Genomic DNA, 27,901 nt, shown 5'->3' with positions numbered 1-27,901 from the left:
CCAGCCTTCATAAAGCAGGATTGACTGGCTGTGACTGTTTATGTAACTTGATACAGCTATGCTTTGTCTGTAGGTGATTGATAAGCCAGCTGTGCCAACCAGTTGCCTGCTTTTGTCTGTTGACTGAATTTGACTAGTCAGAGTGCTTGCTTGAAATATGATCTGACTGTTGGTGACTAGCCTGTGTAAAAGGCATGGCAGGGGAAGAGGGTGGAATTTTTGACTGTCTGCGACTGTTCAAGCAGTTTATACATGTTATACATGATTTTCGCGATGTCTTGAGCTGTTGTGTTACACAAAACTTTAGATGTAACCATGGTAATGCATTAATTAATAATTGTGGTGCTCTTGTTTAAACCATAGTTACTTTCTTCTACAAACTTACAGCGGTAAAGTGGATTTAATTTAATTCATAAAAAAAAAGACTTTTGAAGTACTTCTTAACTTCTGATAATCATTGTACAGTGCCTGAATAAATCCCCATCATCTGATTGGTGGGTCGTTGATCACGTGGCATTGAATTATTCGTCCCAACCCACAGCGCAGCCACACTGCAAAAATAGACGTTCCATTCCACGGTAAATAGAAGTTTCATTGCTTGGTCACACTATTACCAATCAGATGACGAGGATTTATTGAGGTGTTGTATAAAACAATAATGAATGTTTCACATTCGTGCAAAGGAAAGAATACTTTCATTCGGTAACAGATGGAATGTTCCATTCCAATCGGCTTTACCTCGTTGAATGGAACATTCCATCTGTTACCTCAAGAACTTATTCTCACCATTGCACTCATAAACATTTATTATATATGCACATTATTTCAAAAGCATATAGCATATAAGCCAGCTAATACCCTAGTTAGCTTTAAAAAAACCTCAGATTCCATTAAACTGAGAACAAACAAAATACAAATTGGAATAATATAGGGATATTAAATTTATAGGAGAAACATTTGTATTCTTATCTGTTCACTGTTGCTGTGTCATTCTTCGTATCGCTGCCCCGTAGGCTGCAGCTCTCCGTCTGGTTCTCTCATCCTCACCACCAGAGGGCGCTGCTCCATCCCTAGACGAAGGATTCTGATTGGCCGATGGGGGCCACGTGATGTCTGACCCTGATGGCGATTGGCTGGCTGTTGCCGTGGAAGCACTAGCGGTGGATGTGGTTGTAGCAGCGGCATTCGGGGAATGTGCCTGACGCCTTTGAAATCGCCTGTGTGTGTGTGTGTGTGGGGGGGGGGGGGGGGGGGGGGTAGGTAAAAGAAACAAATAGTAACATCTTCTTATCTGACATTAGTTCTGACCCCTCAGAGTACCTTTTGTGAAAAAAATTACATTATGGTGAAATCAATTCACAGATATTTACACTGCTACATACTCTTGGCCAAAATGTTCACCAGTTAACACGATCTGGCTGTTTTTATACACAGGCACGGCTGATGGGTTAAAGCGTCAAGCGTGCCTCGACTCGCCTCTGGGTGACGTCTAAACACGCTAATCCCCCATTTTTTTGTACATACACACAAAGTTTGAGAAGTCTGTGGAGGTGGACCGCGTGTATTGACCTTGAACTGGGCCGCTGTGCATGGCCTGTTGTTCTACAATTCACGCTCTGTGGGCACCCCCCGGAGTGTTGAAAAATATGAGGTTTCGGCAAGAAATATCGTACAAATACTGTTCAAATGACTCTTGCAAATCAGTATTTGTGGCCTTTGGCTGTATTCCAGAAGTTGGCTGCAATATTTTGCCTTTTTGGAAAAGTGAAATTTTCGGCAAAATAATCCCGTCGTGAAGTGGTTAAAAAGTGAAGTATAGGCTCTAAGGGAGAACTATGGATTCTTTAAAATACGAGTGAGGTAGGTTGATCCCTGCCACAGAACTACGTTTAGGGAGTGGAAAGGGGCGAACCAGTCTAGAAGTGATAGCACTTATCTCACTGATTCACACGCAATATAATCACCCATTATCATTAGTTGCATACCATACACCTCAATCTATAGTCTATGAAATAGGTCTCGATCAAATGATGTCATTTCCTACAGACCATCCACGTGCATCGGCATTTTGAGCGTCACGCGCATCAGCTGCGTCGTATTTCGAACACATTTCGAGCAACAAGCGCGCGTGTTTGGACATTTTCAACACTGCGCATTGCATGCTTGATTGCGTAAAATAAACGCAGTTGCAGTTCTCCTACAGAGATGGCCGTCATTGAACGAGTCCTATAGACCCTGGCCCTGGCAAAGCCGGCCATGGTCTATGAGATGTAAGCAGATTCGGCTATTAATTATGCAACTAGACTGCGTATGACCTCGAGAAACTGACCAATCAGCAGGCGCCTTCTATACACGCGTAATGCAAGCTCCCCGCGTGCGTAGACATCACGCCCACAATAAGTAGCATTTTTTGTACAGGTTGTTGTATTACAAAAACCTGGCCTCGAAATTGACCAATCAAACTCTTAGTCCAGATTTCAGAATAAAATGACGTCACGCATGCGTAGATATATCAGACGTTCTACCGGAGATGGGTTCAGTGGAGAACGGGTGATACTCAGACTACTCAATCTCAGGGATAGAAAGCAAAAAAACATGCTAGTTGAAATTCTGAAGCATTAGGCTTTCCATACCTCCTAGCCTGCTCCAGTAACAGGTCCTTGCGCTGCTTGAGACCGAGTTCCCTCTCTACCGAGGACTTGGAGAAGCGTCCAGGCAGTGCCTGGGGACCGTCACCCAAGTCAGCAGATCTACCCTCTTGCTTTGCAAAACTGGAGGGAGGAGAAATGGGCGCCCAAGGAGAGCAGAGAATTACACCTGGATTTTGTACATTTTCTGACCATTTACTTTATTGGTCTTCAAGGTAAGGGATGCCATTTGCAAAAATTATATTTTTAAAGATTTATGAAACAATAATACTATAAATCTGAAGCAGGTTATTCAAAAACTAGCCTGTTTTTCAGCTCAGTAGATAAAACTGTGAAAATGCATCTTCATTTTTCTCGACATAGAGCAAGGTTTCCTTTGAAAGTCCTCCCTTCCAAAATGTTCATTAAAGGGACATTACGGCCTGGAATGTGCCCAATTGAGTTGAAAACACGTTTTAAACGAAATTATATCAATTGGAAAGAGCATTTAAAAATAGAATATAAATGTCCACACAACCATAGATAAAAACCTGGGCGTTTTTGTGTTATTCTTGCGAGAACCATGCCAGAACAATTTCAGGGGTCACAATTTTGACTCCGGAAAATCGAGCTGTTGAGTGCTATAGTTGTGAATCCTGCTGCAACGTGTTTCGCATTCTGCAGACGTATAAGAAACAACATTTGTGTATTGGTTCTGTGTGTATTATGTGACACACACACACACCTGTACAGTACATTGAATAGAGACGCCTTGAAATATGTGTGCTTATGCCACAAAATTTCTGCTGCATCCGATGTAGACAACCAGGGTTTTTCCGTCTTTTCTCGGGAACGCTAAGACATTAGGTTGGTTTCCTTTCAACCAGACCATTGAAATAGGATAAGTAAACAATCCAAAACATGAAATTTTGGGGGATTTTAGGCCGTAATGCCACTTTAATGATCTAAGTTTGTCACATAGGAAAATAATTCTCATTTATAAATATGTAACCAATTGCAAACTAACTAAATTCAGTCAGTTCGGAGCGGTATTTGGAGGGAAAAAAGCAGATTTTTTCTTGTGATTGTTTGGTCCTAACAGTCGCAATGAAAAGAAAATGTATTTTTATTTTTCATTTTTCATTTACCTTGCAGATGCATCCAACCCTGTTTCTCTCAGTGCGTCTCCCCCTCCATCTAACATCCCCCCTCTATGCTGGCTGTTGTCCCCACCCCTGTGTCTCACCCCATCTGCACCCCTAGCCGTAAGCCCTAGTGCCCGCACGCTGTCGGCGATCATTGTCGCTCTCCCCGGCGCATCGTACACCGCAGGTCTGGTGTCTGGATCCGAGCTTGGGGCGGGGCTGGCAGAAGGGGGAGGGACTTGCATGGAAGCGGGGGCGGGGGCTGACGGGTTGTCCGTGTCAACAGACTCCTGTATACGGGAAAAAATTCAGACACATATAAGTGTGAGTGAATCTCAGCAATGATTACGTTACAAAAATGCCAATTGATGCAAATTTTGAAATAAATAAATCGGCTTCTTTCAACAGTCTTTTGCGTTTATTAGGACATTTAGAAAGGTTCCCTTAATTTTCCCAATGCCTGATTGTATACATGTAACCAAGCAGTATATCTAACCATTTACTATAAGAGTAAGCAATTTGATTTTCAAATTTTTCAGAAGTACTCAACATGGAGTTCCCAATTTTCCAAAAATGTCCACCTTCCTAGATTTTTTGGAAAGCTACAGGAGATTAGTCTATGTACATGTAACAGACCCTCCATGATATGCGAGCAGATTGGGCAATTAATTATGCAACTAGAATGCGTCTTGACCTCGAGATTCTGACCATTCAATGGGCATCTATCAGTGGGCCAACTATTGGTCGAAAAATTTTGAAATGTAGATGCTCTGTGGTGCATTTTAAAGCCTCCTGGCATGCCTGGGCCAACTATTGGTCGAAAATGTTTTGCAATTTATGCATGTTTTTCATATTGGCTTGAAACTGCCTAAATGGCCAACTTGTATACGAAAACTGGGAAATTCGACCACGTTTTCCATATTTTAACTCCTTACTGCAGATGATACACATCGTCATCGCGTGTCCCGGCTTCTGATCGAGTCGCCTAATTTCTGCCCATTAACCATGTGTTCCATCCAAATCCATTTCCACGGATTCGTAACCTGAGGATCGGTCTTGTCAATGTCCGTATCAAACTCCGAACCTCTTTGGATAATAACACATTTGTGTTGCACTGACATCTTGCGGAATTAATAATGTCAAAATACGTTCGAAACATTTGAAACGACACACTAACGTACATGTACATAATGCAGCGGAATACACGCAGCAGGATGCGTGCATGCAATGAAATGCACACATGAACTTTGCCCCGCATGATGCCCTCTACCGGCGCGGCACGGCGACAACTTACTAGTCTTATTTCAAGGCTTTATATTTGCAACAAGACGATGTTTACAGCGAGTTATTGTGGAGATCATCGCGTGTCACTACATGCATAGACACAGGAACGGCCGCAAAGAGTCCCAACGCGCTTTATGGCGCATGTGAATATTCATATTTATCTGCAGCCAATCACAGCGCAATGACTGTTGGTTTCCCGGATGCTGTTTACATGTTGTGTACAATACATTGTACACACGCGGCTTCGAGCTGAAAAATGCATGCACATGGCATCGTATAGTACACACGTACGTACATGTACGTGTGTACACGTACGTACATGTACGCGCGGGGGGAAAAGCGGGGGGAAATCTGGACCATCGGAAGAAAAAAAGCGGAAAACAAAATGTGGCACGCTGAACAAAAAAGCGGAAATCCGCTAAATAGCGAAGATTTCACACCCCTGATTAAGAAAACCTAGACATGACATCTATTATGCTTTTACATTGTGAATTAAGCACAAATAGGCTGCGTCACACGGCCTGTAACGATATATTGAATGATCATCAAATTATTAAATAGCGCGCGTGCAATGCATTTTAGATTTTATTATCTCTCTTTGCCCATTGTTGTATTACAAAAATATGGCATCTACATTGACCAATCAGCAGCTAAGTCCAGATTTCGGAATGAAATGACGTCACGATTTTAGTAAAGTCGACTCCAATTGGCTGGCGCGCACGGGTCACATAAATTCACATACTTAGATATTTTAAACCTTGGACTGGAGACAGAGAGGGCTCCGTTGGTCAATGGGTGATACTCAGACTACCAGGAGGTTATTTTGAGGACTTTTTACAGGAATGAGGGAAGCAGAATCCAGTCATGAATACCTTGACAGAGGGCTTGGTATAAAGGTAACGGGAATATACAACATTTGCTTTTGCCGTAATTTTCAGAAATGGATGGTTTTGTTGGTTAACATTTTATAGCAGATACTATTTCACTACTTTTTTGAAGTTTTGTGTTCGTAGATGCTGGAAAAACCAAGAAAAAACAATCATGTTCCTGTAGTCTGGCTCCCTGACCCCACTTAAGATGAAATGGAGCAATTTAAAGACGTCGGGAATTGTAAGGTCAGGGAACCTGTCTAGCTGGCTTGCAACTGTTCACAGACGTGTTACCAATTGCAAACAAAATGTGGCCTGAATAAATTTGGTAATTGGGGGCAGTAGTTGAACAAAAAGTCAGATTTTTCCAACACTGGTCGGCCGACCAGTGTTGGAAATTGATACCAAAAATACCACTCTTCTTGAAAATGACAGCATTCCAGGTGCCATGATTTTACAGGATGCTTTAGACTGCCATTCACTAACAGTCCAGTAAGGTATTTTATAATAATTTGGTAGTTTGGTAATTTGGTAGATGTGTGCAAATGTTGTACATTCCCTTTAAGGCCCTGTCACACTGACGTCTCTCCTACCCGTGTTAAAATCAACACAGTTCCACCATCAACGGAACCAATCAAACACAGGTAGGCAAGGCATACCATTCACACACCGAGTGTAAATGGGTCGGCTGTAAGATGTTGGATTTTCTCCCTGGGTAGAGCCTCTCAACCCTGGGTCGGATGTTGGATTCTTGCTAGTGTGAAAGGGGTTCCAAAAATCTCTGCGTTGGAACCGGGTCCAACACGGAGATGTTGGGCAGTGTGAACGGCCCTGCACAGCGGTGAATTTTTGAAGATTCAAGAACGTCCCTGGCAAAAAAAACGTGTAGGGAGTTACGATTAAAAGTACAGCTTACAGGCGGGGCTGCTAATCTTCCTTCTAGGATGTTGTCGACGGTGACTTCCACTGACCGCGTGACTCGCAGGTCTTCGATGAGGACAGGCAAGGGATAGTTGGGAAACATCTGTTGGACTTGAGTCGCCTGCACGAAATCAATGCAAAGGTCATTCAGTTCATTTTTCCTCAAAGTTGATAACCTGTGCTTTTCAACAAATTCATTTTTTTTTCTCTAAAAAAATTTTCAACATGTTTGCTAATTCCAACCAACAATAACTCTTTTTAAAAATTGTTTGGCGCATGCAACCCTCTGAATAAATTTATTTTGGGCAAAACCTGATCTGCCTTGAGAGCAGACTGGTTGCCCAGCTAATGCCATGTAGGCATTACTCCCCAGCTAATGCCATGTACCCATTTATACTTCTTGGTGGAGATAGGCAAGCGGAAATGAAGCGGCTTGCCCAAGGACACAACATATGACCAGCAGCTGGATTCGAACCCCTGACCCTCTGCTCATGGGTCACGAACCCTAACCATTAGACCACAGTCAATAAAGGCAGCAGCAGTTTCTGGGTTAGCCTACACTACAGAGTGGTTATCCATGGTGCATGTGATGGATCACAAGTTATCACAAGTCCATCACAAGTCATTCAGTCGCAAGTCAACTCACAAGTGACTCTAATGAGCTGTAACAAAGGCAGTCGTTCTGATTTGAAAATCACAGGTGTGTGGAAAAAAGCACACGTGAAATTTTCTAGGTGTATAGTTTTTCTAGGTGTGTGATTTTCTAGGTGTGTGATTCTGTGGTCCAGGGCCATTCAGGCATGCAATTATTCACACTTCTCCGGAAGATTTTAGGCGTGCGATGGTGTGACGGTGCAATCACACGCCTCAAATCAGAAGGACTGCAAAGGCATTTCTTGATATTGTTCATCCTGTGTGACTTGTGATTAGACATGTAAATTGACTTGTGATTTCATTGTGACTGGGTTTGTGAATCGACACCCGTTGTACTCTGTGATTTGTCCCAAGTACCTCGACTACAGCACCGTTTACTTACCATGTTGTTGAGCTGGGAGGTGTGGACTGCAGCTCTGCGCTGCAGCAGGTGCCGATGGGAGACCTCAACGGAGAAACTGGGGATCCAGCTGGCAATCCGAGAACCTGGATGAGAAAACAAGAAATTGAAAGTCAACTCAATCTATAAGACCGATCCAGCACGTCCCGCTCACTGCGAACGTGGGCGAGTAACGTGCGCTCCTCTCCAATGCCACACTGTATGTCCCAGCTGCGAACATCATACACGTGTGCAGGCATGTCAGACTTTTGTGCATGCATGTCGGACGTACATCACGGCTGTGATAGGTCAGAAAACCATGGTGCTTGACTTAATGGATCGGTTTATTCACAGTTATGACCAAAGATCGGGCAGGAACAGCTCAACTGTGAACCTTTTCCTTGAGGTGCCTGTGACAAGCCCAAAATCCACTCCGAAATAGGACACAGCGAAAATTATTATTAATTATTATTAACAAATTTATTCGCAACCAAACATCAAAAGAAGTGGTTGGATTAGAAACAAAGAAAGAAACATTAGAAAAAAACATGCCGCAAAGACACAGGTGTTGTCGCCATGTTTTACTGTCTCATCATACAGCTATATTGAATTACAGCAAAACGTCACAGCAAAAATCATCTGCAGCGGATACGCGCACGTGTTTGTGTTGTTTGCGCAGAGCACAATGAAATGCTCATTTACTGATTGTGAGTTTCAGTTTTGGGCATATCGGCTTCGATAACGCACCTGTGTAGAATACAAACGCAGATATGCAAATAGCCATACAAAAGCCGTACAAAATTTCGAATTTTTTTTTTCCCCATAGGTTTGTGTACAAACATGGATGCGCCCAGCAGGCATCACTTTGCACATCGAGTCAACGCTCTAGTAATATAATATAGCTCTATGTTTGTCACGCAAACCATCACAAATTACACACAGCTGAAGTGGACTGGGTATTTTATCTCAGAAAAGAAAAAATGTGTCCATCATATTTGGATTTCAAGTTATTGTACATCAAAGCATGGAGGGACGCAAGAGACAAGAAGTGGAATTTAGAGTGCATTTTGTTCTTCTTTGTTTTTTGGAACAGCTACAGAAGTCAGAAACAAAAAGCAAATTTGACATTACAAACCATTCACAGCAAAATTTGCTATATTAAGGCATGCAATGGGGAAAAAACGAGAAATTCCAAACCCCACAAGATTTTGTATAGTATTTTTCAATTTGTAATGGCATTCACGAGAAAAAGCAAAAAATCAACGGATCCGAGGAAAAGTTTGCATGCCTGTATTGAAACATGTTTATACCTTTTACAAATGCAGCGCATGAATTCTTACCGTTACATCAAAACTTTGCCTTGTATTCACTTTTTCGCCAAGCATGAACTGGCTCTTTTTTGGCTAACAACCCCCACTCCCCCAACCAGAAAAAACCCAAACCCCCAAAACAAAATTTTAAATAATTTCTCACCATCAAAGTGGAAGAAATGTCCCCTCCCCCTGCGTGGCCTGACAGGCGGGGCTGGCCCCTCCCCTGCCTCTCCCTCCATCAAGCCTGCATTCATCCCGGGGGGCTGGGGTGCCGGGTTCCGATTGGTCGACTCGGTGGTGGGTCGGATGTTGAGGGCGTGTCGGCAGGTTGGGCAAGAGGTCTCGTGCTCCAGCCAGGATCTCAGACAAGTGCTGAGGAACACACACACAACAAAAGCATCAAGTTAACACAAATTTTGTAAAGGTTTAAAGAATGTACAATTGTTATTGAGATTTTTTGTTAATGTGGGCGAGTCCATCACATATGTCACAAGTTCAGTCAATAGTCAGTCCCAAGTCACAGTGGGTGACCAACAAAATATATACCTCATTCTCCTGACGACGGGCAGAGCATACTGTTCGAAACGTTGAGTCCCTCCGGTTCTTTTCAGAACCACACATACTCACAAAAGAGATTTATTCACATGGTGCTACCGCAAACTTATCTTGTCCTAACAAAATATAGCAGCCAACTTCTGATATACTTCTGATTCGCAAATTGTACGATTTTTCTCGCTGAAACCTCGTATTTTTCAACACTTTGGGGTGTGCTCATGGAGTGTAAATTGTACAATAGGCCCAGTTCAAGGTCAACACACGATCCGACTTCACAGACTTCTCGCAAATGGGGGATTAGCATGTTTAGACATCACCGGAAGGCGAGGCAAGGCATACTTTATGTTTTAACCCGTCAGCTGTGCATGTGTATAAACCCAGCCAGATCGTGTTAACATGGCATCCGACACCAACTGGTTAAGATACTGTGGGAGCTGTCGGCAGTTCAAGTTAATGGTAATCTGCTTACTTGTGGAAGAAGTGGTTACAAGGCAGCTTGCGGGCTGATTTCATCTCCTCCCAGCAGATGGCACAATCGTCGTTATTCTCCTGCAACTCACTCTCTGTGGCCAGGGGGAAGTTGGCCTGCATATTGTGCACCACCTAACCAAAAAATAATTTCAACAAAAACAAAATATTAAAATAAGAAAAATCAACACGATATTCAACAAGGGGCAATTTTTGTAACCACCTTTTATCCAATTTTTTTTTTACCACTGCATTAACCCTAACCACCCCAACTCCATCAAAATCCATCCCCCCATTTTGGTGGATTTTGGGGGACTTGGTCCAGAAGGCCTAGCGTCACTAAATATTGATGGAGTATGATGGATTTGGGCCTAATGGGCTGAAGCAGTGCTAGGGGTATCCGATTGATTTTGCCTAGCTTCCTGTACTGCTATTGTGGTCTAAGCCATGTGTAGCAAGTCCATGAATGTCAACCAGTGCGTCAGTGGTGGATTGCATTATGTCATGTACAGTTTTGTATTGGAAGCACAGTGACTGATGGATTTTGATGGACTTGGTCCAGTTCCTAGTAAAAGATGCTATGGGGTTAGGGTTAAATAACAAAATCCTAACAAGCATTTGGCGTTAACATGTACAACAATTTAAAAACTTCAGGGGAGTTCAGATGTGGAGTTCAGAATGGGGAGTTCAGGTTGGTTTCACTTCAGATTCAGTTTATATCTATAATGTTTTGGGTCGGTTTGGCCTTGTGAACCCGACTCGATGCACAACATTACTAGACATTACTAGCCCTAATACTTACTTGTCTGTAGTTGCGATGACGCTTGAGGCGCCGTTGTATCTCACTGTACAGATATCGGAGCTCCATGCAGATCACCAGACTAGCCATGCTGAGGAACACGTTACCCCACAGCTGAATGGGACAGGGGAAAAATACAACAGGTGTCGAACAAATGTACGTATTGACGAAGACCACTTGAATATTTGCAGTTAAATGTAGGATGTTGTGTTGGTGGTTATTTTGATCAAACTGTACATGTTTTTCTTTCTTTAACCCTAACTCCTAGGCATTTTCGATAGGATGCAGCCTCAATCCTGCAAAATCATTGGTTCTTTCTTGAATGTGATCCTTGGAGGGGTGGCCACTTCCACGATCCTGCAAAATCCTCCAGTAATCCAATATGTTGAGGCAGAGCCAGTGATATCCTGGAGCAGATTTCAAGCATAATCTAGGCCTAAATTTTATGCACGGCTGAGCATAAACGACACAAGGTCCGGCCCAAGACCTTGACACAGTGCATCCTCCAAAATCAGCCACACATTTTTGCCATATAGCCTCAATCCTGCAAAATCCTCCACTTTGCAAAGAGGATTTGGGAGGATAAGGGAAGGTTAGGGTTAAACTCTTTGAAACACTCCTTAGTTTTTGAGTAGCCTTCCTAAATCTGTAAATGTTATGGGTTTTTGTGAAGTCAGATAAACTTGGGCTGTAACTGAGAAAATACAAAAACTCATCGTTTTTTGCAAAATTAGTCTATGTATCATTCAAATTTGCAAATCCATTTTTTTAATACAAACTATTAATGAAATTATGTATTAATAAAGCATTTCACTGAAAAATGTTTTTTTTTCCCAGTAATATTATGTTACTTAACCCTAACTCCCTAGAATGGTTTACTAGGAACCTTCCTCACTCCTGCAAATTCCAACACCATATGGTAAACTGTACATAAAAACTGTTGGACTCTGATTATTGGTGGTATGCCTAACCCCATGTAAAGCATTTATAAGTAGTTTACTAGTGCAGTACTCACTCTAACAAATTCCAACAAACCCTGGTGTTGGAGTTTGACTGGATGGGGATTGATAGGGTTAAGAACCCTTCCCTTGCAAATTGGTGACATCATTTAAGAATATTCATGAATTTGTCTCTATTAAAACAAAATTATTACCCCAGATATTTAAGACTGTTCAGGTAACCAAAACAGCAGATTTTCTGTAATTCTTCCAATCCAGATATGAAAGTTGTGTTGGGCCTATGGGCAATTCCACAGTTACTCACGTTACACTTTTGAGTTTCCTTGGGCTGTAATTACCTTACTGAAAAGGTTTAATAACTGTTATCCCCATGGTAGATAGAGTAGACCTAGACCTACCTAAGCACCGTGGAATTGCCCCTATGCTATTTTGCATTTCATATTTTTGTCAAAAAAAGATCCCTGGTCCCGCTACTCACCAGCATATGGAAGTGATGCACAAAGTCCACGCCGAGCGCCAGCAGCTCCACGATCAGATCCGAGTAGTACATGATGGTGCCCCGTCTCTCCCACACGCCTTCGTGACGGAGGTCATAGAAGTGAATGCCGTACCTAACAACAAACGACAACGGATGGTGAAATTATGGTCAAACATCAGGCATTTATTGACTATTTCACTACCGGTACATTTGTCCAATCAACTGTGCACTGTTAGTGCATGTGGCAGCTGCAAGTGGATTATAGTATAAAACTTTTGTCTGTGCAAGTTTTTCGGTCTAACCCCCCCCCCCCCCCCACCCCCAATTGGACAAGGTTGGCTTAATTTCCAAAAAATCCCAATAGGTGAGGAACTGCAACATTTTGAGAAACAAAGAATTTTTTTATAATTATTAATTCAAGTTTTACAGTGACGCTTAATTAAAAAAAAAAACAGGAAAAAACAGGAAATCTGAACTTATGACTTTAAAGGGAATGTACAACATTTGGTTTTGCTGTAATTTTCAGAAATAAATGGATTTGGAGGAATTGTTACACTGACTTGTTTCACGTTTTGGGTTCGTAGATGCTGCAAAAACCAGGAAAACCAATCATATTCTTGCAGTCTGGTTCCCTGATCCCACTTAAGATGAAACGAAGCAATCGGACGTTGGGGAATTATGAGGTCAGAGAATCAGTCTAACCAGGCTTGTACCCCTTCACAGGTATGGTGTGTAATCAATTACAAAGAAAATGCAGGATAACTTAATATGAAAAATTGGGTGCAGTTTAAAAAAAAAAAAGTTTTCTCCAACGCTGGTCGGTCACCAGGAGCCAAGCACACCAGGAGCCATGATTGTACGGGATGCTTTAGACTGTCATGGTAATTTGATCATTTTGCTTTTTGATGTTTGCAAAAAGGTATCTTCCCTTTAAGAATATTGTTTCGGTGCATGTAATAACTAAGCAGTGCTTAGTTTAATAGGCAGAAATGGATAAAATAAAAATAACAATAAAAAGAAACAAGTCAGGTGTGTTTACAAACACAAATGCCCCGCAACGGTGACAGTTCCCATGACATAACACCACTCTTTTAACATCAACTTACATGTACCTTGGTCACATGGAACATTCATTGACAGCATTAGTGTCTTCTGTAGGTTTTATATGAATTAATCCCTAATCCCTATAATCTCAGAATAAATACATGATTTCTATTGTTTTAGCCACTGTGAACTTGACCCTTGACCTTTTGGCCCCAAATTCAATAGGCTTCTTAGGATTACCAAGAACAATCCACAAACCAAATTTGAAGTTCATATGTTAAGTATTTCTCAAGTTATCGCGCTGACAAGATTTCTATTTTTTTAGCCACTGTGAACTTGACCCTTGACCTTTTGGCCCCAAATGCAATAGGCTTCTTAGGATTGCCAAGAACAATCCACAAACCAAATTTGAAGTTCACATGTAAAGTATTTCTGAAGTTATCGCGCTGACAAGATTTCTATTGTTTTAGCCACTGTGAACTTGACCTTAGGCCTTTTGGCCCCAAATGCAAAAGGCTTCTTAGGATTGCCAAAAACAATCCACAAACCAAATTTGAAGTTCACATGTAAAGTATTTCTCAAGTTATCGCGCTGACAAGATTTCTATTGTTTTAGCCACTGTGAACTTGACCTTTGGCCTTTTGGCCCCAAATGCAAAAGGCTTCTTAGGATTACCAAGAACAATCCACAAACCAAATTTGAAGTTCATATGTTAATTATTTCTCAAGTTATCGCGCTGACAAGATTTCTATTGTTTTAGCCACTGTGAACTTGACCTTTGGCCTTTTGGCCCCAAATGCAAAAGGCTTCTTAGGATTACCAAGAACAATCCACAAACCAAATTTGAAGTTCATATGTTAAGTATTTCTCAAGTTATCGCGCTGACAAGATTTGTCCGGACACACACACACACCCACACACCCACCCACACACCCACCCACACACACATACTTGTTTCACATGACTGGTGTGGACTTTCCATTGCTTTCGTGTAGTTAAGAAAAACCAGTGAAAAAACTCATTTTTCTCAAACTGTGAAAACTTTTTCAACCCAATTTTTTTTCTATGATTCCCTTTAGTGTTTCTCTTCATTCTGCTACAGATAAACCTAACCCAAAAATGCCTCTAAACCTGTTTTCCAGAAATGGGGAAACACTGTGTGGACGTGGGGTAAGTCCACACAACGTCGGTGCTACCTACATTATGTGGACGTCTTTTGTTCGGAAGTCCACACTGCGTATGTAAGACAAACTCACCCACCCACACACTTACCCACACACCCACCCACACACCCACCCACGGAAGGACAAGGCGGAAACAGTATGCCCCTTCGGCTTCGCCGCGGGGCATAAAAAACATGTTTACCTGATCACAACATAGATGGTCCTCAACTCAAGCAGAATGACCTGTGATGCACATAAAACAAGAGGAATTTTTTTTAATAAACACTTCTTTTTAATATCCCAAAATAAACTGATGACTGATTTCACACTAAGTTGTTTAAATGCTTTAAAACGCTCAAACCCAGCACAATGTAAACAGTTCTAAATAAATCATGCTGATGAAGAGGAAACCTAAATATGAAAGTAACAAGAATATAAATTACCTCGGAAACGGTGAAGAAGAAGACGTTCCAGTCTTGCATGGCTCCCATGTAGCAGCTGAGCAAGATGAGTCCCTGGCACAGACCCACGATGGTTGTCAGTAGGAAGAGGACCTTACCGTGGGCCCAGCTCATGGAGGAGGGAGAAAATGACAACTGCAAAGGAGAGCGCCCCCAAGACATGTCTTCAAGATACACAGGATCATTTACTTTTTGTGCATTATATTTCTGAGCTGCGAGATAGCATCTCAACAAATCATCATGTCTCTTCGTTAGTCCATAAAGCCCCAGTCACGCATTCACGGTTGGAGCTACGAATATCCAAGGTTTACCAAGGTCCCATCGATCACGATGAACCGTCGAGATTCGTTGAGAAATGCTCTTATCTAAGACTGCACTACGGTTTCAGGACGGATAGCCACGACTATCCTAAGGTTTCTCTACGAATACACCACAGTTTGTCAAGAATTTGGGCGGATTGCCGGCCATCGGTATTTGCTGGGGTCCACTGCATGGTAACATAATTAAAGCTATGATGAAGGACTGGAACCAGTGACTATGGCCTACATACCGTACCATGTACCATGAATGACTACAAAGTGTAACAGGATGAATTTGGATCGTGGAAAATACCAAACAAACATCGGTGGAGAAAGAGAATTTCTGCAAATTAATTCCCAGAAAGTGATCTCTCTTTTCTGTGTATGTATTTTCCGTAAAAATATATTTATAACAAGATTTTACCGCTCGGACTTGATGCAACGCAGCGTGTTTCTACAAAATTTTCAGCCACAGCACGTGGGTTCGTGTCAATGTGATATGCATGATCTCACGCTCGGGCCGAATGTACGCTTTCCTGAGCCGCTTTTACCGACTCACACTGTCCGCACTGGACTTATCGTCTCGGGAAAAGCGACCTGGTCAGTTTTCCTGGCAGCAGTTCGCCAGTAGAAGTAACCACAGGACTCAGGAAAAGTAACTGAGAGGAAAAGGTCCCAGGCTGTCCGCACAGGTAAGCTTTACCAAAATAAGTCCAGTGCTGACAGAGCTAAAGGCATTCCTTTGCTACTGTTCAACATTGCTGTGGTCAAGTCCATCTCAAGCCATCTAGTCCCAAGTCATGTCACAAGCTATTGAGATGAACCCTTACAAGGGCACACTTGTTCCCTAACTGAGGGGACTACACACGAGTTGTCCCATGGTACTATGGGGACCAAAGACGATGGCCCTAATTTGCCTAACAATAAAAAACTTCCCCATATCGCGACAGGTGAACAGGGTGAGTCAAACAAACAAAAAACCCAAATGTCTGGACCATTTTTTTTTTATTCTGCATGTACATACATGTACCACTTTCAAAATCTTTTAGTACAAGAATCATTCAAATCACTCATGTACTTTTCAAGTTACGGAATTTTAAACATCTGTCCACGGATCACAAAAAGGTAAGTGTTCTTTCAGCAAAATGAAAACAATTTACAAGCATCCTTATGTGAATTGTGTTCATTTTGCTGAAAGAACGCTTACCTCTTTGTGATCCGTGGACAGATGTTTAAAACAGGTTTGTGTTCAAAATTCCGTAACTCGTAAAGTGCATGAGTGATTTGATTGATTCTTGTACTAAAAGAAAGCTTACTAATTGGGCTTTCATATCGTAGATTACGAAAGTGCTGCATGCAGAACTTCATTAAATAATTGGTCCTGCCATTTGGGCTTCATTTTTTTTTGTACTTCACGCCAGACATGTGCGGACCTGAATGCGCATGCAGTGTCCCACCCAATGGGACCTCATGGCCATTTTGTGGCCTTATTTTTTCGGGCTGCTGTTTTTGCCACTGGGACACTGAGTTGAATAGGCCTACTGTACTCACATATTCAAAACGATCCTTGCAGAGCCCAGACAGCGTGTGAAGGAAGGCGAGGGCGGCAAACCAGACCATCCACATGACCATCTCCTCCAGCGTCTGCACGTTGAGCACGCCGAAGATGATGATGAACTTGTAGAAGATGAACTTCCACAACTTGTCTCGCATATGCTACAAGAAAGACCAAAAGTATGTATTAAAAAAGTTTAAAGTTGGTATGACTGTGCTTAAAATCAACATTTACTGCTGTCCCAATGTAAGCCAAAAAAGAAACACGAATGTGACAATTAGAGTGAAAAAAAAAATGTTAAGCTGAATTGCTAATTTTTAATCCCAACTCCCTAGGCATTTTTGCAAGGATGCAGCCTCAATCCTACAAAATCTTCCAACTGCCTCCATGTAAAAATAGCATACAGCCTTAACCCTCCAAAATCAGCCGTTATTTCTTGAATGTGGTCCTTGGAGGGATGACCACTGCCTCGATCCTGCAAAATCCTCCAGCAATCACTGTGAATATGTTGAGGCAGAGCCAATGACATCCTGGAGCAGTGCAGAGGATTTCAAATATAATGTAGGCCCACGTTTATGCACTGCTGAGCATAAACAACACAAGGTCTGGCCCAAGACCTTGACACAGTGCATCCTCCAAACTCTGCCACACATTTTTGCCATATACCAGTAGCCTCAATCCTACAAAATCCTCCATTTTGCAAAGAGGATTTTGGAGAATTTGGGAAGGTAGGATTCATTATCAGAAAACATGCTTTCCAATGAGAATTTCCACACATCGGCCCATGATTTAGTAACAGATTAAGAGTTTCAAATCTTAATTAGGAGCACTTCTTTCCTACATCTCATTTTGACATTGAAATGGGGTTAGGGTACGTGTAAATGGTAAACATTTCATATCAACCATACATTATACCCGCATACATGTTAACAAAAGATTGACTTCTAAATTTACCCGGTATCTTTCCATGATGTTTTTAATGAAATTCGTGTGAACCTGTTAACCTTTGTCAATTGCACAGTTATCTTGAAAGCCCATAGATTGAATTCACTACATTGTAAGCTACAGTGCATTTCTATACACTGTAAATAATAATTTCATTTAAGTATGCCATCGTGACCATATGGTACGATTACAGACAGGACTTTAAAAAGACAGATATTTTTTTAGACATAGAAGTAGTCATACATTATAAAATGCATTAGTGGCAATACATTCACAGAAATTTTGCTGCCGGAGATAGTGTACATAATTACATGTATGTACAAGGTTTGAACAGCAGTGCCAGTATATTTTTCCTTTTCAAAAAAAATTATTAATGAGAACTATTAATTGACAATTGCAACATGGATGTCTGCAAATTATCACTCTTGCATTTTCCATTAGCAATCTACATGTACATGTATAAACCACCGGTACTATCTAGTAACTATGACTGAAAAAGAAACCTTGAATAAAAAAGTAAACAGCAAATACATCATTATCCTGGGCTGGTGGGTCACAAATCTAATGTGATATTGATATGACATATCTGTTTATTTCAAGTGGCATCCCCCCCCCCCCTGATCTTCAGCAAATTATATTTTTTTGGAGGCAGTTGGAGGATTTTGCAGGATTGAGGTTACATCCTAGCAAAAATGCCTAGGGAGTTAGGGTTAAGCTAAACCAATTGTTGTCAATTTGGCAAATTGGCATTGCCAATGAAATATCCAGAGGATCTTTTTTTTTCTGGGTGCAAAACTTACCTGCCTTTCTCCGGCTCTGAGCTCTCCGAACACAACATGCTGCACAAGTCGCCCCAGGAGAATGAGGACGCAGAAGGCAAGATTGATTAAAGACTAGATGAACAACAAGAAAGGAGAGAAAACAAGACAATGTCAAAAGCACAATCAAATGTCACAAATAACAACTTTTAAAAATAGAGTGTGGTTAAATGCAAAATTTTACATGCAAAATGCAAGTTTTAGTGTGAGATTTCAGGCAGAGAGAAAGGTTTATGTATTTTGAACCAAAAGAGTTTTTTTGTGAGATTTTAACATTCTAAATACATGTACATTGTACATTGTATGTTTTAGCAATTTTAAGATGGTTTGACAAACCGTGCTACCATAATGTGAGTCACCAAAATACAAATGTATATCCTTCTAGAGATTTCAGCATTGATTGATTTAATAATGGATATGGTAGCATCACACCTCTAACCCTAACAGAACTCAACCCATCAAACCTCAACGGCATATTTTGTTGGAATCTGTCAGGATGGGTACAGTACCCCTAACTGACAGTCTTTTACATTGGGTTGGCACACCTCCAGAATCAAAGTCGGAAATATGTGTGTGCAGTTTCCCATATGGCATTGTATGGTGTTGGAATTTGCCAGGATGGGTATGGTGGTTTCTAGTAAATCATGCTGGGGAGTTAGGGTTAATGATGTAAGGTCACTGAAAAGATTTTCCAACAGTTCACAGTATATGAGGAAACTTTAAAACGCAAGATACTTAAATTATTTTCCATGTTCACTTTGTGTAACATGAGTTAATTACCGATAAAAATGTTTTGCCACACCAACAGAAGTTTATTTTGTCTGCATATTGTTTGTAGGATCTTCTGTGAGGAAAATCCACCCTAAATATTTTGCATCTCTCGAATAGCAGTATAAAGTTGATGAAAGACCCCTTCTAAATGTAACGTGAGCTACCATGAATTGCCCATCAGATACAAACAACAAAAGTACTATGAAGACATACATTTGTACATGTACTGTAAATGACTAATGTTTCCAATTTATATTTATACTTTAGTGACAGTGACCTTTAGAGTATTCAATTCCTAATCCAGAAAATAAAACCTGACAATGCACAAATCAAATGTCAACTTGATACACTGTGTATATTTCAGGTATTACTGCGTTTACACGATTACCATTGTAATGATACTGTGACCTTGACATTGTTGTGTTCCTAAATTTCCATACAATGCTGGCATATGACACACATACCCAAATACTAGACACCTAAACAGTCTAGTGTCGGCACCTTGAACATAATTCCTAACCATGTAGTTTCTTTGAGTCCAATATGTTCCTCAATAATTAACAACAAAATAAATACCTGACATCTTAATTAAAACATCGCATGTCTTTTGCCAACATGAACTACATTGTTTACTATGTAGAAAATGGGAGGGATTGCATGCTCTTTTTGTTGTTGGTTTGTTGTTTATTTGTTTCATTTTGTTTTGTTTTGTACTTTATTTGGTGGGGGGGGGGGTATCGGTATTACAAACAAACTTTGAACACTCCATACGTTGTCATCCTGATTACACAAATTATGTCATTGATGTGCAAAGCCCAATGTTAAACGGACATTACGTTCTGGAATGCGCCTAATTAAATGCAATTAAACGATCTATGTTAATTGGAAAAAGCATTTAAAAGTTGGATATAACGTCCACACAACCATTCTTTTAAAAACTGGGCATTTTTGTGTTATTCTTAAGAGAACCATACAAGAACAAAATTTTCACGCTCAAAAATTGAGCTGTTGGGTGCTACCGTAGATGTGAATCTTGCCGCACAGTGGTTCGCATTCTGCGGACATGCAAGAAACAACATGTTTTATGTGACACACAACATGTATCGTACATTGAATGGACGCGGCTGGACATGCATTATATGCCACAGAATGTCCGCCGTGTCCAACGTAAACAACCGCTTTCTTGGGATCGGTAGCACATTAGGTTTGTTTCCTTTCAACCAGACCTTTGAAATAGGATAAGTAAACAATCCAAAACGTAACATTTTCGGGGATTTCAGGCCGTACATGTATAAATGCCCCATTAAGATTTACCAAATACATGTACATGTATTACACTATCTTTTAAAATGTTATATAATTTTGGAGCCAAAGTTCATCACCCACAGACATTAACTACAATGTACATTGTACCTTCAATAACCAAAATGACAGGTGCAATTGCAACATGAAATTACTGTCTGTGGTCATAATGTACCATGGACCCTAGACTGGGACTGTTGGATTTAAATAACTACATGTACACGTATGCAGACACACTATTTTTGCATGATGTGTAACCATACAAAATAGTTACCTTCCCATAGCATTCAACAAGTGCATGCACATAATTATGATACATGTCATGTACCATCAGTGTTTCCCCTGGCTAATGAACTGAGCGAGGTGGTAACAAGATGATTGAAACAAAATTTATGCAGTCTGCAAACTGAAAAGAATGCAGCACTCACAGAAATGCGCGATGATTCCAAAAACACATCAAAACTGTGAGTTCTTGATACATGGAGGTAAAGGAAAACGCTCATATATTACACAAAATGATCTTTTTTCAATTGATATTTCCTTTATTGTAAATCTTCACAGCGAGGTGGTGATATTGGCAAAAATTGAGGGAGGTGGTCACTGAAAGTAGCGAGGTGGGCCGCCTCACGTTTGAATGGGCAGGGGAAACACTGTGACCCATTATCATTATGTGCATGCCCTGGTACTTGTTGAATGCTATTGAAAGTGTAAAGTTTTGGAAATGGATATTTCAGGGAAAAGAGAGGATATGCAGAGGAGGGGTGGTGGTATTTCCAACATCTATCTCGGTTTATACATGTACTTAGTTGTACACTCTGACAACGCCCACAAAAGTTGGGCCATTAGAGCAATTAGTCCATTCTTGTGTAAAAGCATTGCCCAAATGTGAGGCTTTCTGGCAAAATGAGACCAAAACTGGGCAGAGGTCGAAATGAGGATTTGCAGGAATTAGGAAAGAGAATAAAAAATTCTCCGCACCGTACTGTTTATTGCACTTCAATTGGACATTCTGTTGACAAGTTATAGCTGTTAAAGTTCAAATTTATCGAAAGGTAAGACTGAGAAAAAGGCCTACTTTCGAGTTTTGTGCATTTGTGAAAAAGAAACACGCCAATTGTTTTTCCTCAAAAAGTCTTTTATTCCACGATTTTAATATTCTTTCTTTAAAGCTTGTGTTGTACATGTACATATACATGTATGAAGATATCAAAGATTACAAAATATCAAAGATTACAAATATCAACAAATCTGAAAATCGAAAAAAAATCAACCCCATCAGCCTATTTCGCGAGCCCTAATTTTTTTCACTATTGCCTGCGCCCAGTTCTGTCTCCTTTTGCAAGAACGCCTCATATTTTGTTCTAATCACTTCGTTATGGCTCGCAAGTACATGTACACACACATCTGTGGAAGCCAGCCGTAGCCAATGAATTCAGACACAGCCGATGATGTACATGTACAATGAATTCATGTCTGAACAAGAAAAAGCAATGACTGTGTTTCATTGTAAACAATGGAAAATATGTGTAACCTATATGCGTGTTGGCTATCAAAGTACATGTACATTGTAATTGTTGGCTATTAAATTACTGGTATCTATTAATTTGTTTTGTTGTTTTCACCAATAAAGTTTCATCCAAATATGAGCCAGTTAATATCTGACCCGACATTTTGTACCAAAGTTTAATTGATGGAAGCTCTTGAAAGAAGAAGCCCCATTTTTCAGTGTTGACGTCCATAAAGGTTTTGTTTAAAAATTTGAATTCATTAAAAATTATAATGTGACTTAATGCTGTATTTTATCGATACATGTAAGTGCAGTCCACAAATTCAGCCAGATTTTTTTTCTACAAAATTGGGGTGGGGTGGAAGGAGGAATGGGGGGGGGGGGGGGGGGGGTGGGGGTCATTCAAAGAATAGAGTTAACTTGTTAATGCCACTAGTGAGCCAGGGAACTGGACTTACCAGCACTGACCACACATCTGCCATCATGATCCGACACAACTTGACAATCTCACCGTCGTCCTCCTGAATTCCAAACAGGTACCGAGAACCGTGGCTTTCGTTTGCCCCTCCCGTCCAACCAGCCCCACCCCTCTCACCAAACATGGTCTCGCTCCCATCTGCGGCATCTGGCCCGGGATTGGTCAATCCGGCAGTTTCCACTGTCTCCAGGGTGTCTCTGGCATACAGGAAGCACCAGGCTAAGCTGAGGCAGCTCAGGGCAATGTAGGTCTGGAGCGGAGGGAGGGATGGCGGTTGAAGTACCAGCACGGGCATGGCTGGTTGATGATTGGTGTTCAGCGTACAACGTTATTAACTATTTCTCACTGGTGCGCCTCATTCACACTGAACATTATGATGTACATGTGTACTCTGCAATGCTGAAAATACAACAACAACAACAAAAAATTAACAGAAACTGTTGCAAGTAATACACTGGTACAGTGTATGAGTGATTTGGTTAAATTTTCCTATTTCAGTTTTCAGTTTCAAACAATTTCGCATTCCTAAAATGTTTCCCCAACTTCTAATTGAATCGGCAATGGCACAGCATCTACAACAGAGCCGTGCCACTGCCATTCGGAATGACGAAAGTGCAGCAGCCCTGTCACCTTAAAGGGCTTTGCTGTGCCGAACTCAATATGCCGAGCCAAATGGTCCTAAACGCCGTGCCATCAACGTGCCAAATTTTAAAAAGTCAAATTCATTGAGTTCGGCACAGCAATAGAACGGCGTCTAAAACGGGCCTGAGAGTCCTAGTGCGACTACACAACCGGACAAGAGTTCAGATCTAAGACTTCCTACTGCTTGCTTCTGCACCTTGCATTTTTCAAACTGAATGTTGTTTAGACTTTGTAAGCATGCTACATGTGCTAAGGTGATTGTGTACATGTAGTTACAGGCCCGGTTCCTATAAGAGAACAAAAATCCACTATTAGGTTATTGGACTTTACCAAACTATAGTGACATTTTAAATCAAACCAACAGTAGTGTCGTTGACAGGGCAGGGTTTTGATATTTTGGGGGAAAGTACGGGGTAAAACGACAATGAGATGACAAAATGCAACACGAAAATAGAGATGACGATCACCGTGACGCACAGTGAATGTGCACATTGAACCGCGTTGATTCACATGGCATCAAAAACGATCAACTGTCAATAGTGGTGTGACTGTCATTCAACGTCATGACTATAAAAAATAAAATGCTAAGAAAATCGCATTTTCTACAGTCAACTGTGAAAGAGACTGTTCAAAATTACAAAAATAGTGTCATCAGAATTGAGAGAAGTCTGTTTTACATACAACTAGGTTGCAGGAAAAATTTGGCTACCCGATCACCACTTTTTTCAATTAATTTTCTAGCGCCAAAAGTTACATCTTTTATGGTTATTCCCTCCACTTTCCCTCCTCTACTCTCACCCTCTCCTTTCCTTAATTTCTATTTATCAATCAGTCACTCACTTCATCGAGATTCGAACCTCGGACGCTTGCTTGATACACGAGACTCTTAACCGATAGGCCGCACACGATCGCTGTTGAAATGATCAATCTTTGGACGCATTTGAAGTATCCATTGAAATAAACTAAATATTCATAAAAAAATAAATATTCATAATGACGTATTGCACTATCATTGGCCGGCTCATGCGACGTCATGGTTATCGATGTCATGCGTATAACGTACCGCTGTTCCAGATACTTCAATCAGTTTTGACCGGCTGCTTCAACTCAGATCTGCACTACATGTGCATGCAAAATGTGCTCTAAAAACACATTTTTACTAATTTTTTTCGCATGTCCACTGTTTCCGGGATTCCTCTTGGTTGAAATCACAAGGTGAGGTGAAACTGAAAATTTGGATGTTTGGCGGCAGGTAAGTGGTGATCGGTTAGCCGAATTTTCCCACATCAAAAAATGAAATGATCAAATTATCATGAAATATTTTACTGGATTGTAAGGGAATGACAGTCCAAAGCATAAGTCCAAACCAACTATCTTGTTGCCGGCTAGTACACGACTACGGAGTGGGAGTCCCCTTGATAATGCTTGAGAACAAAGCAACACAAAAGGAATGGGGGTTGCTTAGAATCTCAGAATCTCAGAAAGTTGACTGGATATCGCCACTAGGCATCATCATGCAGTTTGACTTCACGCTGGTGCCGTGCAAGCGTGAAAAAATTGCTGAAAAAATTTTAAGTCCAAACCAACTACCCTGTTGCCAGCTACGCGGATACGGAGTGGTGTGCAGTGGAGCATGACGTGTGTAGGCCTAGTACATACAGGTAGCGCTGAGGTTTGTTGAGGGCAATCAACTGTGACTACGTAGCCGGCTACGAGGTGCATAGATCGAGTGGCGGGTATTCTGCAATTCGTCACCGACACCACGAAGTAACACTCTACCGTGTTTTCAGTTTTTTGGATTTTAAAACATTATTCATCAAGCCTACCATTGCACGAAGTTTCAAAGCTTCAAGAGCTTTACTGTAATAATTACGCTAAGTATCCATGGCAACTTTTGCGCAAAAGTGACAATTTTCGTTTTCACGAAGTAACACTCAGTTCAATTTACCATTGCAATGCATGGCGCGCACTCTGCTCATACATTTGTAAGTGAGCAAAAACAGCAAGATTACCATGCGAAGTTCACTAATTTTCCTCTGTATTGACTAACAAGCCCCCAGATAGCAATTTCATGTCATCAAAGTCTATTTGAGCAGTGAGAAAATACAAGCATTTTCTTAGAAAACACTTAGAATTTTTCAGTCCAGTCTCATAGGGTTTGTACACAGGGTGTTGAGTGAACTTCGTATATATGGAAATCTTTCCGCAAAAACATTTTCACGAAGTAACACTCTTCATGTAATACCTTGTATGAGCGCGCGCGCTGACCTGAAGTTGCACTTTCCTCGTAATGAATACATTGAAGAGTGTTGCTTCGTGAAAACGAAAAATTACAGTTTCGCAGCCTTTTCGGTTTCACGAACTAACACTCATCTTTTTTCTCCTATTTCTTGTTTATTTAATACACAAACGGGTGAAAAACAGCAGATTTAATAAATTCAATTCATCAAGTGTCTACAACGAGAAACCCAACTGAAAATACTCTGTCGTTTTGACGCAAAGTGTTGTTTTAGAAGGCGTTCAACTTTAGTTGCCGTTTTCTCCGATTGCTAGTTTTTACTGGTATGTAGTTGGGTGTTACTTCGTGGTGTCGGTGACGAATTGTGCTGAATTTTTGCGGGAAATTTGGGGGTAAAATGACGACAATGACAAAACGCAACACAAATATAAAGATGGCAATCACCGCGCGATGTACGTGAGCACGCAAGTCGTGCCACACGGCACCAACCAGCACCAACCGGCCCGTAAATCACGTAGGAATATCGTAATTTCTACCCAAAGAAACTGTTTAAAATTTACCGAGAAAGTGTCATTAGGCCTACATTGTGAGACGTCTGCTTTAGGTTGACAATGACAGTGTCATTTTTTAGGAATAAAAAAATTCTTGATTCTAATTTGATCGAAACAAAACAAGGGCCCTACACAACACGATCCCCACTACTTCCTCACTCTGCAGTGCCATTGGCAAGCAAGGCGTAGGCCTACCAGAACTCTTTAGTCTTGGCCTTGGTCACATACATGTACATGACGTAGGATTGGTTGCCATATTATCGTGGTACTTTTCACATTTCTCGTTCGGAATACAGATTGCCCACTAACCTTCCCGAATTGTCCTGTCTTTTGTGTAGTATAACTCTTCCTTTTCAAATTGATATAAAAAAATCCGACAGTGGTGTGGTTTATTCCGTGTGCGATGCCTGTAAAAATAGACATGCGCAGAGTGTGCAAATGGAGGTGGACTCCCTATTATCGTGGTATGCCGAAGTGGTTTTTACAATGATCCCAACTTTTTTATTCATAGTTAATGTTTGACAAAAACATCCCCATAAAGTCTGATATTTTCCCTGTAACGTTCAAGTTGATTAAAGACTATATTTCTGCAGGATGATTTCTTAAGACCCTGCCCTTTCCCCGAAAGGAGAACACAAATTACTGAGGCAAGTCTACTGACATGACTGATTGACGATTGGGGCGTCATTCACTTTACACGGTGTGCCATTTTATTTTGTTAACGCACAGTGCTTATTTTGATCCCGTAAAAGTTTTTACAATTTCACGGTGCAAATATCATCGTTCGACTTCATTTTACATTTGCAGCTGAAGAACATGATGGAAGAATGGGAACCAGACAATGGAACTTTCATGGACAGAGCACAATTAAAGTTTAATGTAAAAATATAAACGGTACCTTTAGCAGACACGGTGAGGGGAAATTTGCAAGTTTTGGAAAACGTTAATAATTCATCAAAAATCGTTAAAAGTCCCGAAAGACACAACATTTTTTAATCATCCTTTTTAATTTTATACAACTCGGCAAAACGTCCTTAATGACTGGTGAACTGGATAAAAAATCGCCATTTGAAGGAGTTTTGGCAACGCAAAAAGAGAAATTTCCCATGCCGCGATAATAGGGATGCCGCGATAATAATAATTAATAATAATAGGATGCCGTGATAATACTATATCACTTTATCAGTAAAAAGCCAATAGGGAGTCCGACTAGTAGTAGTATACGTCTGCAGTAGCAGTGGAGTGCATGCAGTGTGGCTGCGAGTGTAAATGTACGGGCATGACGGGTACGCACGTCAATCTTGTCTGTCGTTTTGTAATTGAAATGTAGGCCGCCCTAGTCCTAGATCAACTTGAGGACTATAAACTTACCTTACAAAATAATACAACGAATCTCCAATAAACGACTTCAACACAATACAACAAACCTCCTAAATTTAACCAAACTGTAAACTGGACACAACTGTTTTGCTTCCCGCATCGAACACCTAAATCTCACGGCCATTATTTTGTGACATGGAGGGCGCCCTCAGTCGTTTTCCATTAAGACACGTAGCATTATCATCGATGCATCACGATGGTGTAACTTTCGAGGGTTTATTTTTATCAATAACTTTTTGGCATTTTTTTATGAGGATTTTTTTTATTTTGAAGTATCACCTGTAGAGAATAGAAC

The 27,901-nt window shown here is 40.9% G+C and overlaps 1 protein-coding gene across 2 annotated transcripts; it reads right to left on the bottom strand.

Annotated features, from left to right (window-relative positions):
• Positions 1–131: 131 nt before the first annotated feature.
• On the bottom strand, positions 132–27,759 carry LOC119745060 (E3 ubiquitin-protein ligase AMFR-like). Of its 2 annotated transcripts, XM_038221286.1 has the most exons (15): positions 27,598–27,759; positions 22,775–23,193; positions 18,719–18,811; positions 16,970–17,134; positions 15,102–15,254; positions 14,861–14,901; positions 12,452–12,584; positions 11,018–11,128; positions 10,217–10,350; positions 9,353–9,564; positions 7,883–7,986; positions 6,842–6,967; positions 3,776–4,062; positions 2,634–2,771; positions 974–1,217 (listed from the first exon to the last, which is right to left on the bottom strand). In XM_038221286.1, the coding sequence occupies exons 2-15, from the start codon at positions 23,087–23,089 to the stop codon at positions 974–976; spliced, it is 2,256 nt and encodes a 751-aa protein (XP_038077214.1). In that variant the 5' UTR covers positions 23,090–23,193; positions 27,598–27,759. The 2 variants fall into 2 exon arrangements, with proteins under 2 accessions (XP_038077221.1, XP_038077214.1); XM_038221293.1 differs by lacking the exon at positions 27,598–27,759 and having other exon boundaries at positions 132–1,217; positions 22,775–23,089.
• Between the last annotated feature and the right edge of the window lie 142 nt (positions 27,760–27,901).

The sequence above is a fragment of the Patiria miniata genome, unplaced genomic scaffold, assembly GCF_015706575.1.
Source record: "Patiria miniata isolate m_02_andy unplaced genomic scaffold, ASM1570657v1 HiC_scaffold_12, whole genome shotgun sequence".
In the NCBI taxonomy this organism is placed as follows: domain Eukaryota; kingdom Metazoa; phylum Echinodermata; class Asteroidea; order Valvatida; family Asterinidae; genus Patiria; species Patiria miniata.
This window is presented reverse-complemented; position numbering and strand designations above follow the sequence as displayed.